This window comes from Theobroma cacao, chromosome 1, assembly GCF_000208745.1.
Source record: "Theobroma cacao cultivar B97-61/B2 chromosome 1, Criollo_cocoa_genome_V2, whole genome shotgun sequence".
In the NCBI taxonomy this organism is placed as follows: domain Eukaryota; kingdom Viridiplantae; phylum Streptophyta; class Magnoliopsida; order Malvales; family Malvaceae; genus Theobroma; species Theobroma cacao.
In genome coordinates this window covers 2,388,021-2,400,758 of record NC_030850.1, presented here as the reverse complement: position 1 = coordinate 2,400,758, position 12,738 = coordinate 2,388,021, and the positions used below count along the sequence as shown (strand labels likewise).

Here is a 12,738-nt window from a genome sequence, read left to right as displayed (position 1 = left end):
ACATTTTTCCAATTCTGGTTACTTTTGTTGGATACAGTCAAAACAACGCCGTTTAACTACTTTTGCCTCATGGATAAGGTCTCTTTCTACTCCCGTCGTTTGTCAGCGTGATAGAGTAATATTAATTTTAGTGATTAAATATGTACATAAAATAAGAATTAAAAAAACAATAGGAGGAAAATTATTCTTGAATAACTGAGTAAGATAGTTTTCTTTTTCTCAATATAAGAAACTTCTCTCTTCTTTCCTTTCCTTTTTTTTTTTCTAAATATTTTTATTTTACCTTAAGCTACATGCAAATATTAATCCACATTTCAACCTAAGATCCATTTTTTCCTACGCCGAAAGATATAAAATAAATATAATAATTTTAACAAGGAGCGGGTCCAATTCACATGAAAGTGGGGAGTAGTTAATGAATGTGGGAGAGTTCAAAATTTCCAAATATCACACAATATCTGACACTTTTCCTTTCTCCTTTTTCCTTTCCCCCCATGATAGCTCATGGTTCTAGTTATCTCACTCTAGAAGGTAATGGTTTTATGAAATTGAGTAATTTGACATTTGAAAATGAATTATCCTTTATAATTTTATTATTATTATTTATAAATATATATCGTAAAGTTTAAAATAAAATGTGACTGTTGTTGAGATTGTATATTATAACTAATTTCATATTAATATAATAAATTTTACATGCAGATTTAAATTTAACCCAACAAGAGATAATCAAAATTTAAGATTTGAATTCCTGTTTTTTTTTCATTCTCACATGGACATAGAAATTTTTTTTTATTTAAAATTAATTTTTGTTATGAACTATTAAAGAGCGTAGCCACGAATTAGGTGACTTGTAGACCTCTTGACGTGTGTGATTTGTTTGTACGTATAGCCAAAAATAATAGTAATTATCATAAAATAGGGTAGCCCATCAAAAATAAATGTTGGGTTTTGAATAAGTAAGACAGCTATACCTACGGAGGAACATGGTATTAGAGATGTTTCTTTTTACTCAATCAATTATTCATTCCTTAATTACTTCAATCGAATTAAGCAGCTGTTGAATTTGTCAATAAAATTGAAAAAAAAATTAAAAAACCAAGTATTACTGCTAAAGGAATAAAGGTATAAAAAGAAAAAATGGTCAGCTTTGTCTACGTGTGTTCTTGCCCTAGAAGAAAAGAGTTGAGCTATAAATTCATAATTCAAAACCTGCAATTCAACCATGTGCCTCACTAAATATGGTAAAATCAATAATAAATTAACAGGAAAAAGTTTCAAACCAAGAAAAAGAAGTTGGCATTGAAATGGTGCAGGCGATCCCAATAGGGCGTGCTAGCCGGTGAATTCTTGATTACCCTACGCCAAGAAAAAAAAAAAAAATACCAGATCTGGTCAAATTCAAACTGTGATCCCTCCAGTTTGAAGGACCAATAGCGATAATCCTGTGTTCATTATTGCATACGTAGACTGAATCCATACCATAATATCAATTCCAAACAAATTTCATGCCATAATAAAAACAAAATAATTTTGCAATTGAAGATTAAGTCAATAAAGATAATAACCATAAATAGGCGTAATTATTTGAAATTTCAAAATATCAATTAGTATGTTTTGTTTCAATTTGGATTGTAAAATTTTCATTACTTAACGTATTTCTTTATAGATTTGAGAGAAAAATTTGAACTCGACAAATAAGACGGATTAAAAATAATGATAAAAGCGACGGATGTTATTTTTTAATTTTTAATTTTTACTTTGAATCAAGCTATTGATCTGCTCCATTACTTTATATAATTACTTCTTAATCATCTCTCATTCAAAATCATGAATCTGTTACTATCAAATCTAATAAAAAATTTTGAGTCCTTTAATAATATCCATGAGATTAAAATTGTGAAAGGAAAGGAGAGAGAACATGAAAAATGCAAATCCCAAAGAAAATTTGACTAATATTATATGTTGACCATGCTAGCCTTCCATATTTTTTTAATGTTTGATTTAGATGTGTAGGATCCTTTCAACTTTATAAACGCGTGATGAGGAAGCTCAATTTCTTGACGTTTTGGCCAAATATTATAAGATTCTTTCCAAACTTGTTCAATCCATTTAGCTAAGCAGTTTCCTTGCTAATGCCATGCACGAAACTTATTCCTTTTCCCATGTAATCTTCTTGGGTAATACCAGGATGTCATCGGTGATGCAAATTCCCTGGTGCAAAGTTTTGTATTATAATTGCACATTCCAATGTCTGCCTAATGGCTGCAAGGTTCATTCTGAAATAAGCAGCCTGACAAATTGGCCATTTTTGGATTAAAATAGATGGAGTGAAGGGTAAGGTGGGAGGAGACTGCTTGTTCCTTCTTCCCTGGGTTAATTGGTCCCCCCACCAAGGAAATGAGATCAAATTTTATTTCTTTGCCTTTGTTTTTGAACTATTTGAATCTTCATTGCAAACAAAACTATATTCATTATTTTGTTGCCCACTCCAATGCTATGATCATAATAAATTCATTATCCAGCTCCCCACTATAATTTCTTGCTCTTCATTTTCTTCACCATCTCAATGAATCTTTTTGACATTGGTAAAAGTCTTAGTGCTTTGTCCGAGAATCTAGGAATAATTAAGTCAGTAACAAGTTATACTTTTTAACATTAAATTGATAATTACATCCTTTTGGTTTATCTTATGATAAAATTGTAAATATCTTGTAATCAAATACCCTATATGATCTAAAAAAAACCTTATATTATTTGATTCGATTGGGTACTTTATAATTGAGTTTAGATAGTAAAATTACTACTAACCATGTGTTCAAGTAAAATTTGGATAATGATTTTAGGGTATCAACTGCTTAAATCTGATTATGAATAATGATTTTTAATATTAAATTTTAATTTTCTAGATAATTTTTTTATTTATAATTAATGTAATACTAAAATTCATTAATTGTTTTAAGTATGAATTTGAGCTTTAATTTATCTTTTTAGGAATTAATCTTAATCGTATTTAACGGATAGAGATATTTAACGAGTTTGGATAACAACTCAAAATCTTAATCGGATATTCATAAAGCTTGGGTATCATATCCAATAATATAATTAGATTGTAGTACCTAAAAAATAATGGATATCCTATACATTGACATTCCAACAAAATTCTTTGAAATTGAAGATTTTAATTTTTAAAAAATTAAATTTCAAACCTCAAATAAAAAATAAAGAAATGAAAATATATAAGATAAAAGAAAGTTCACCTCTTATTACAAAGTATTTAATAAAATCTGCCATTTAATAATATTACAAAGAGGTTTACTTTATAGTATTTTAATTCGTCAAACATATGAAAACTTGAAAATTAAGTTGTATTTTCGTTGATTAAGTGGGTGGTTGGAGATTTAATTAATTAGAATCGAAACTATGAATGATTAATTTAAACGAGGAAAATGCATGGGATGCGTATGGTATGCAAATTGTTGCAACGAGGCATCTTCCTCATGGCAGTAGTTGACTTGTGAAATTTGTTTGATATTGTCCAAATATTTGGTTACAAAAAGCTTCGTCCACCATGATGACAAGGTTTTGCCCGACTATGAGCAAATGGCCCTTTGACTTGTTTGTTAATTAATTATGGCCATTATGATTGCCATTCATGGGGTGGCCTTTGCTTTTTTCTGGCAAAATTGGCGCCAAAATAAAGGTGAGGGTTAGGTTCTTAGCTAATCCTTTAAACTGGTTCCCACCTTCACCTTCCCCACTTTTTCCTCCACAAGGGGATTAAAAAACTATAAAAATAAATAAAAAAATAAAAGTAAAAGTATAACATTTCTCCATATTTAATTCTGACCAAAATAAATACAAATTTATATAAAATATATGCATTCGTCATAACGTGAAATACTCAAATATGCTTATATAGTAAGCCATGATGAATCAAAAGTTTTACCAGCTTATTATATCATAAAATTCGAGTTGCTAATTTATATTTCGAAATTAATTTGTTTGCCAAGGTGAAAATGACCCATTTGATAGAAAAAAAAACGTATAACATAATTTAAAATTAGAAAGAACGGTGAACATTGAATATGGCCACTTAAAATGATGATGAAAAGGGGCGGGGGGGGGGGGCACGATAATTAAATATTGGTAACCATTTTTTTTTTGGTCCTGTGGGTCAAAAGGGATCATGGAGTGCAATCAGGTCAAAAAAAAAAATTCTCTATAAAAAGATGGAAGAGAAAGCTTAACGAACTTGAACAATGACTAGAACCAAAAGCAAAAGTTGTCCCACTCCACTGATAACTACATCTGCAATATTTTTTGCGTGCTCAAGTCCCACAACTGATGCGCATGCTCACCATGCCTCGAGAAACAATTTGAGTGGATGAATCCACAACCTTTCATTTCTTTTTTTTTTTTTCTTTTCTCTCTTTTGTTTTGTTCCTTCTTCTCTTTAAGCTATTGTTTTCAGAGCATATAGTTAGGAATTTGTACCTTGTCCTTGGCTTATCTCTAGGGAACCACGAAATCCATATATACACTTAAAATATAAGTCAATACCCATAAGTTTTTTGCGTGCGTTTGGACGCATGAATCTTTTAAAATCCTAAAATATTTTTAGGACGGTGGTGATTGATAAGGGTTTGGAGATATATGGTCCAGAGAGTTGGTGTGTTTTAAGGCTATGCAGTGGTACATATGAATAAGATCTTCTTGAGAGTCCCTTGGCAACTACGGTACGATGGATTTTGAAAGCAAAAGCTTCCATTAAACACATAGCTTCCAAATGAATTTTGCCCTAGATGCAAACCCGCTTGCAACTTCTAGAAAGTAGTATGGTAGATGAGTTTCCTTGTCTGGGGTTTGCATAGTTTGCACTCTGTTGGACTGTTATGCATGAGTTTTTCACTAACTTACGTAAGGTAAGACCATTTGTTTTCCTTCCAGGAATTGCATATGGTGCCGATGAGGAGTCTGTGTCTGGGAATTTTCAAAACCTTATAGTTATGGATTAGGCCGATACTGTCTTATCAACCTATTGCTTTTGCATTTGGTATGAATACATTTATGGTTACTTTGTGCATACTTCAAGTATTTTAACAAACGAAACCGACTTATACAGCCAGAAAACCGCATACTAATCTACCGAGACTGCCTTGAATTAGGCCCAATATCTCGTCTCTAATTAGTCCAGCGACGTTGCTTACTTCTTCGCTTGAATTACCAGATGGAAAAATGCTAAAAACACCAAGTATTCAGGTAGGAACTACCCAGATGTTCTGCTCACCCCAAAACCAGATTGGCGGGTCCTGTTTGGTTGAGATGACTGATATCACCCCAGGCTTTTATGGTCCACTCATCAGCACCAGATAATTGAAATATGTTGACAGAGGTATTGGGTATACTCCCCTTAAACCTGTTTGAGCAAGCCCGCCAGTAGAGCGCTCTTATGACACCTCCATGACTGACTACAACCACTCGCTCTCCTGCCATAGGAAATAAGCAACAATCAGATCATTTAAACCAGAAACATATTATCCTAACAACATTGTCAGGTAAAATTAGAAATCTTAAGGCAAACAAAGTCACACCGGAAGGTTGATGGTACATGGAAGTACCTAAGGGTAAAAATGAAAGTAATCTGTCTATGGCTTGGTTACAGTTTGGGAGTTCAAGTTCCCTTAGTCAAATGGCATTATCTACCAGTATGCTTCTGACAAATTCTTTGCAATGAAGATGTAGCACGGTGATAGAGTTGGTCTAAGCTTTCTCCACCTCCCTGCATGCATAGTTAAACATCATCATCATCATAACTTTCTAGATGCTTCATAAATTGCAGAAGAACAGCGCTGCCATGCAACGCCACTATATTATTGAAGAAAAAAGACTTATGGCCAGCAGATTGCTGCGACATATCAGCTAACCATTGATTGACATTTTGCTGCAACAGTAAGATTGTGCCTACTAGCAAACTGTTATTGAGAACAAGCATAGTAACAAAAGAGTTTCCTTTTCTTCGCACGGGAGGGTGGTACTTGTAACATCAATCCACAACAATGCTGAACGCCTGCAGCCCCTTCTCAAAATGAAAGGACTACCTAATCATGACAAACTCTTTCGAAAATTTCTATATTAAGCATGTTTAATGGGCAAACACATGCCAAAAACCTGCTGAATTCGCTGCAAAAGCGTCTCATTTGTACAAACCATGATTACCACCTGGCTATCAGGCAAAAGCAAATAATTCCTGATGTGTCCTGTAGGTGGTTAGCTTGCTCAATTCTCCTGTTTGGAGAGCCTACCAATTAAAAAAAATTGTTTGCTCAAGTTATTAAGGTGCCATTACAGCGATAGACAAAGCTACTCCCGATGCCTAACTCCTAACAAACAATTTTCTTGAGGAGTGTGGATTGTTTTTGAGGATAAAAACAAGATTTAGTTAAATTTAACAAAAGCCAGGAGGCCAACCTCAGCCCAAAATTGGCCCAATATTGCTTTGTCTTTTTTCCCTTTTGATAGAGCAGCTGGCTCAAGCACATTTAAGAGAAAATTCAGCTTCAGCATGACTTAGTTGGGATGGGACTCAGTTGGGGGCCATCCAACTTCAGCAAAGCAAAATAACAAGAAAAGCAGCTGCCTTTTAACAAAAGGTGAGATATGAACATTGACCTTGAAAACCATGCTTGGCAACTGATACATCATAATTTCAAAACTATTCTGCAAACTGCATGCATTATCAAATTTTGACATAAAAGCTAAAGCAAGCTATTGTCTGAACCAAAACCCTTAAAAATTTTGAAGTGCTATAGATAAGCTAAAGATATATCTTCCTCAAAGTTCATCAATTTTGTGTTAATTTTCTGTCAACAAAGCATCAGCGACTAATTAACTTACTGGTATAACTCGATCAGTGCTGTGAGAAGAAAAGGCTCTATAAGCCTCTGGACTAACTTTGGCTGCTTCACGAAATAGAAGGCCTTGAACATCCCCTACATGTCTCTCCCTCAGCTCTGGATCTTTAATCACCTTAAAAATTCACATCCAACAAATATGTGTTACAATTTTTGCATTTAACAATTTGAGAGCTAATTGCATGTTGGACGCTACTCAAATCCCAAAACATAACTACACTAATGGATTCTTGAGTTCTTGATGCATATGTTTTGCTTTGGCAAATCTCACTTCTTTCTGACATAGGATACAATCACAATGAAACTCACTAGTTCTAACTTCCAAGCACTGTATATTAGAGTCCAATTTGATAAAATTCAACAGTGAAAGTTCGTACCTGAAGCTTCCCACAGCTTGCAGCAATCGTCTCTGCTGTTTCAAGCGCTCGCTTCAGATCAGAAGAATTTATGGCGGATATATTAGGCTCTCGGGAGAGTCGATCAGCCAACTTCACAGCCAGAAAGAAAAGAGTTTTCAAGCATCAGTATCAGAAAAAAAAGAAAGGTCCAAAATGGCAAGAAATTATTACTAGTAAACAATATACCAAAGCTGCTTGTTGTCTCCCAACTTTGTTTAGTTCAACATCCAAATGTCCCTATTAAAAAAAAAGTAAACTAACTAGAGAAAAACTAGTATAAATTTCCTCAAAAAAATATTTTAGAAGGTTATCTAAAGGAGAGACGGACAGACTTGAATTCTTCAAGTAGCATTCCATGGTGTTTCTCCATGACGCACCACGATAATATCAGTGTAAGCTTGATCCATGGAGCTTTTAATTTAGCACAAAACTTCAATCAGATGAAGCAAAAACCAAAAACTAAATATTCTCAAATGAAAGTTTTTTTTTTTTTAAAGTGATTTACCGAAAACAAGGTTCGGACATAGATTTAGTGAGTTGGTGATGAGTTCAAATGGCCAAGTTTTGTCGTGGACGAACATTACGGTGGATAAAATTTTTAATCGGCGGATATTTCAAACTGATAGGAATCTTAACTCACTAATAACTCGAAGGTGAAAAGCCAAGAATTGCTCATTTTTTTATTATGGTATATTAATTTTATAAGATTTTGATTGAATTTCTTTGTAAATTTCTTCATTTATCATATTGATAGCAAAAAAATATTATTTAAAAAGAATTTAAATTAATTAATAAAATTTAAATAAAACTTTATTTTTTATTATGTTTAATCAAAATTTTATTTTAAATTAAATATGTTTTTATTAAGAAAAGTTATCTCATTTATTAAAAAATATAAAAGCTGTTCCAAAATCATGTTTGTAAGTAATAATCCCTAGAGAGAATGGCTTGAATTAGGCCATTTATCTCACCTTTAATGTTCTAGCGACATTGCCTGAAATAATCAAATTACAGTATGCTATAGGCAAGGCGTATGTCAAACTACAAACTAACCAGATGTTTTGTCCCCCCCAAAACCCGACTTCAGATATCCTGTTTGCTCGAGATGACTAACGTCACCCCAGCATTTTATGGTCCATTCCTCATCAGACACGAGAAATATGTTTACAGATGTATTAAGCACCTTCCCTATGGACTTTCCATCCGGGCAAGCTTGCTTGTAGAGTGCTCTAAGGACACCGCCGTGGGAAACCACAACAACTCGCTCTCCTATCACACAGGTAAGCAACAATTCAGAAATTTGAACCAAAAATATATAATAGCCCAGTGATCTTATGAGGTAACAGTATTGGAAGGCAAGTAAAGTTGTTCAAACACTTGTACAGTTCAGATATTTACACCAACAACATCTTGTTATCAGGTTTAATGGAATGTACTGAAGTTATGATGAGTTCTAAAAGTTAAACAAAATATAACATCAAGCTGTTCATAAACCATATTATTTACACCTTGATTACGATTCAAGAGTTGTTCTCCTTTCACAAATGAGACAACATACCTTTATGCTTCCTACCAATTCTCTGCAATGAAGATGTGCAGCGCTGATAAAGTTGGTCTCGGCTTTCCCCGCCACCCTGAATATGAAGTGAATCAGGCATTCAAATGTATACTAATGTGAAAATGGTGTTTAATGCCCAAGTAGACATCTAGACTTTTTTCTATTGTAATCACTTATCCAGTTGAAGGCTGATAGACAAATTTTGTAACAAGACCACATGCTATATTAGTGATTGAAGATTAATCAAACAAACAAGGCTTACAACTAGACAATAACTGACACAGATCAACAAACCATCAGTAAACATATAAATATACAGTGAAGTGCAATCAGTACTACAACTTCAGAAGTAAGTATGCTTGGGCAGAGTAGCAGATTGTGATTAATAATGACTTGCTAGTCACATGGCCCAAAATTAAGGGTACGTACTGATGACAACCATTTCCTTCCAGGTAGGGAGAGGATGATAGCTGCAACATCAAGAAAAACTAGATTCCTTTTGGTCCTTTTCAACTTCAGAATGTATTCCAAAACTTTGGCCTTCATTTTAGACCAGAAGTTGTAATGATAACTTTAAGCTTAAATGTTAGAGAGCCATGCTTCAAATGATGATTTGAACATAGTTCTGCAAATTATATGCACTACTATAAAAGCCAGAGCCAGCAATTGTCTAGCCAACAAATTACTAATTTAAATATAGAATATATTCTAACATTAAGAAAGCCAGAGACAAATTTCTTTCAAGATTCCCCAATGTTGTCTTTCAAGTTCAAAACAATCCTAACTTACTGGAATATCTTGATCTGTCCTGTGTGATAAAAAGGCCTTGTGAGCTTTGGGATTAAGTTTGGCAGCTTCACGAAATACAAGGCCTTGAAGATCCCCTAAATTTCTCTCCCGTAAGTCTTGATCTGTTATAACCTGGTTCACATTAAACAAAAAGGATTACCGCAAAACTTCACATATAATACCAAACACTTTCATGCTTTAGACAACATCTAGCATCATGAAAAACTTGAACCAAAGAATTCAAAAAGTAACTGCCTTACAACTGCAAAACCCACTTTTTAACAACATTGCTTTGAGATTCATACCTCTAACCCACCACACCTAGCTGCAATTGTCTCAGCTGTCACAAGAGCTCGCTTTAAATCAGATGAATAGACGGCAGATACTTTAGGCTCCTTTGATAGTCGGTCAGCCACCTGTAAGTGAGAGGCAGGGGATAAAGAATGAGCTTAAGGCATCAGCATCAGAACAAGAAAGGTCATATGAGCACAAAGTACAAGTAACATACTGAAGCTGCTTGCTGTCTCCCAGCTTCATTTAGTTCCACATCCAGATGCCCCTATTAAAAGTTAAAAAAAATAAATAAACTCATCAGGGTAGCAAGATACACTGCTAGATTGACCAAGGCATCCACATAACAATAGGATCAATTGGCACACATGTAATCAAAAATAGAAGGAACAATATGTATAAGAGGTTAATCAAAGGCGTCAGCAGCGTCGTTATATCCTTTTTGTGAAAATTGTTCTGTCCAAGTACCTTGTCCAAGATTCATCAACGTATGATCAGTAATGCAATCACGAGAGTGAAACTGATAAGGCCATGTTGTTCATCCAATTGCATTCTAGTATATGAACTACGTTATACAGATGATAAACCATTTGCGCTGTTTAAGTTCGAAACAAAAATTTACACATATTATCTATCCATCCGAAATTCAACTAGCCAAGTTCTCTGCTTTCCTACTTAAATCTAACAAAAGTTCTTCTTTTCTATCCTACTTTATCAAATTCTGAAATCCCCAAACACTATAATATATAAAGTGTGAACATTTACTTCATTTTCGGAATCTCAAAACAGACTTAAATCTTTCAACATCAAATTAAATACTAATTATTTACCAATAATAAATCTAACTGATTAAAGATTAAAATCAGTATTCCAAACAAATAAAATAAATAAATAGATCATAGAAGCTGCAGCGCACGACATATCCCTAAATATCCGATGGTATCCGGAAAACAAATTCGATTCTTGACTTTCCAAATTCCAAAACACACAGAATGATTAAAAATTTAAAAAATATGTAAAACATTTTAGAGAAACTCAAACCTGAATTCTTCCATCAGCATTCCACTCCGTTTCCCCATGTCGCACCACCACAATCTCAGCATAAGTTCCATTCACGCAGCTGTAAGTTAACAAATTTATTAAACCAAAACAAAAAAATCTTTCCCTTCTAGTTTTAAAGTGAGTCTTAGTATTAAAAAAGTAGCAAAATTTAGAGGATGAGTGCGTCCACCTAGAGTTAGAGTCAGACATCGGCACCGAGTCGGGCGATTTGACAAGGTGAGTTGGGTGGCGAGTTGGCAAGGCTTTGTTGAGGTGGAGTCGAGTTGTTGTGGATGCAGAAAATTTCACGCAAACTGGTATCTTAACCGACGTTGATGAGAAACGTGGAAAATGGCGACATTCCGCTAGATGGCACTTGGTGCGTATTGCGCTCATCTTTCAATTCCTCTTTTTCTTTCCCTTTTTAAGAAGAAAAACGCGCTTAAGTGCTTATCTCATGTTGTATGGACCGTTATGCAGTAATTGTGATGATGAGGGCCTAATTACAACCTCTGCTTGCAGGACGTCTGTCCAAAGACACGTGGCATCCAAAAGACTAATTAGGATAAATTCAGCACGTGGTTTTTTTATTTACTAGAAGAATTCCCATGGAATTATTTTGTTAATTTGGATTATATATTGTGTTTAATAAAATTATTTTGGTAATTTAGATTATTATTTAGTCAATACGAAGGTACTCAATTAAAATATGTTGGAGGGAAGGAACAATCTAAAATTGATGGGACTAATTAAATATATAAATTTATGATAAAATTATCTATGAATAATACAAATTGAAATATAAGATAGAATATAATATTATTAAATCTTTTATTGAGAATGCATTATTTTCAATGATAAAATTATTTATAAAAAAATAATTTTTAATATAAAACAGATTGTAATATTATTCAACTTAATTTTGATGAACATTCTTTCTACAATCAATTAAAATAAGTTAGTTTTGATTATTTTTAATTTGAAGATATAATTCAATCGATTTCGATTACGTTTAATAAAAATTTGATTATTTTAATTTTTAAAATTTTTAAAAATAAATCAATTAATATTTAATTAAAACGATATACATTCAATTTAAATACACCGATCATATATATTGAGTAGGTTTAGAGTCATGCTGAATTGACAGTTAACATGTAAATTAATTTAATTGTGAAGAGAGTAAAATCAGGTTGCTCAATTTGACATTTTCAGCTTTATAACCATCATCTCATTGTGATTATAAAAAACACTCGAGTATTTGACTCATTGGTTAGTGCATGACCCCTTACCTAAAGAGTAAGGTTCGAATTCTCTTCTCTCAATTATAAAAAAAAAAAACCATCCTCTCATCGTGATGAAATATTAGAATGTACTATATATAAATCGTGATGAAATATTAGAATGTACTATATATAATTAATTTAATCTAAATACCTTTTTTTCCCTGCTTGAAAGAGAAAAGGAGCGACAGACACTATTTTGGAAAGGACTCTCTTAAAAGAATATTACTCCCTCAATATGAGAGTAAACTGAAGGCCTGAAAATGACCTAAAACGTGCATGGCTGGCATTAATCGACATTCAACTCAATGTATATACATATCTAAGAATTTTGCATTAACAAAGACCAAGACCAAACGTGATTTGCACAAAAACATGGCTAAAACACACCGCTAGGCATCTAAGAATTGAAACGAGTATTAGGTTTAACTCTAATTATATCGATGAATATACTAATTAAACAA

The 12,738-nt window shown here is 33.2% G+C and overlaps 2 protein-coding genes across 2 annotated transcripts; both read right to left on the bottom strand.

Moving 5' to 3' along the window:
* On the bottom strand, window positions 4,425-7,827 carry LOC108661876 (phosphoglycerate mutase-like protein 4). The gene is given in 7 exon segments (XM_018120760.1): window positions 4,425-5,310; window positions 5,313-5,489; window positions 5,707-5,782; window positions 6,898-7,029; window positions 7,292-7,402; window positions 7,499-7,549; window positions 7,645-7,827. Coding segments are annotated over 7 exon segments (663 nt in total). The 5' UTR covers window positions 7,720-7,827; the 3' UTR covers window positions 4,425-5,269.
* LOC18611087 (phosphoglycerate mutase-like protein 4) lies at window positions 8,169-11,416 on the bottom strand. Its single transcript, XM_018121829.1, has 7 exons — window positions 11,182-11,416; window positions 10,992-11,070; window positions 10,168-10,218; window positions 9,965-10,075; window positions 9,660-9,791; window positions 8,871-8,946; window positions 8,169-8,581 (listed from the first exon to the last, which is right to left on the bottom strand). Exons 1-7 carry the CDS (start codon window positions 11,385-11,387, stop codon window positions 8,361-8,363), a joined length of 876 nt encoding a protein of 291 aa, XP_017977318.1. The 5' UTR covers window positions 11,388-11,416; the 3' UTR covers window positions 8,169-8,360.

Bases quoted from the DNA above. Each gene is read 5' to 3' on its own strand.
- LOC18611087 (XM_018121829.1), bottom strand. From the start codon at position 11,387: ATGAGCGCAATACGCACCAAGTGCCATCTAGCGGAATGTCGCCATTTT. The intron at 10,076-10,167 runs GTATGTTACTTG...TCTCACTTACAG, and splicing joins GGAGACAGCAAGCAGCTTCA to GTGGCTGACCGACTATCAAA. The intron at 8,582-8,870 runs GTATGTTGTCTC...CCTGTGTGATAG, and splicing joins AATTGGTAGGAAGCATAAAG to GAGAGCGAGTTGTTGTGGTT.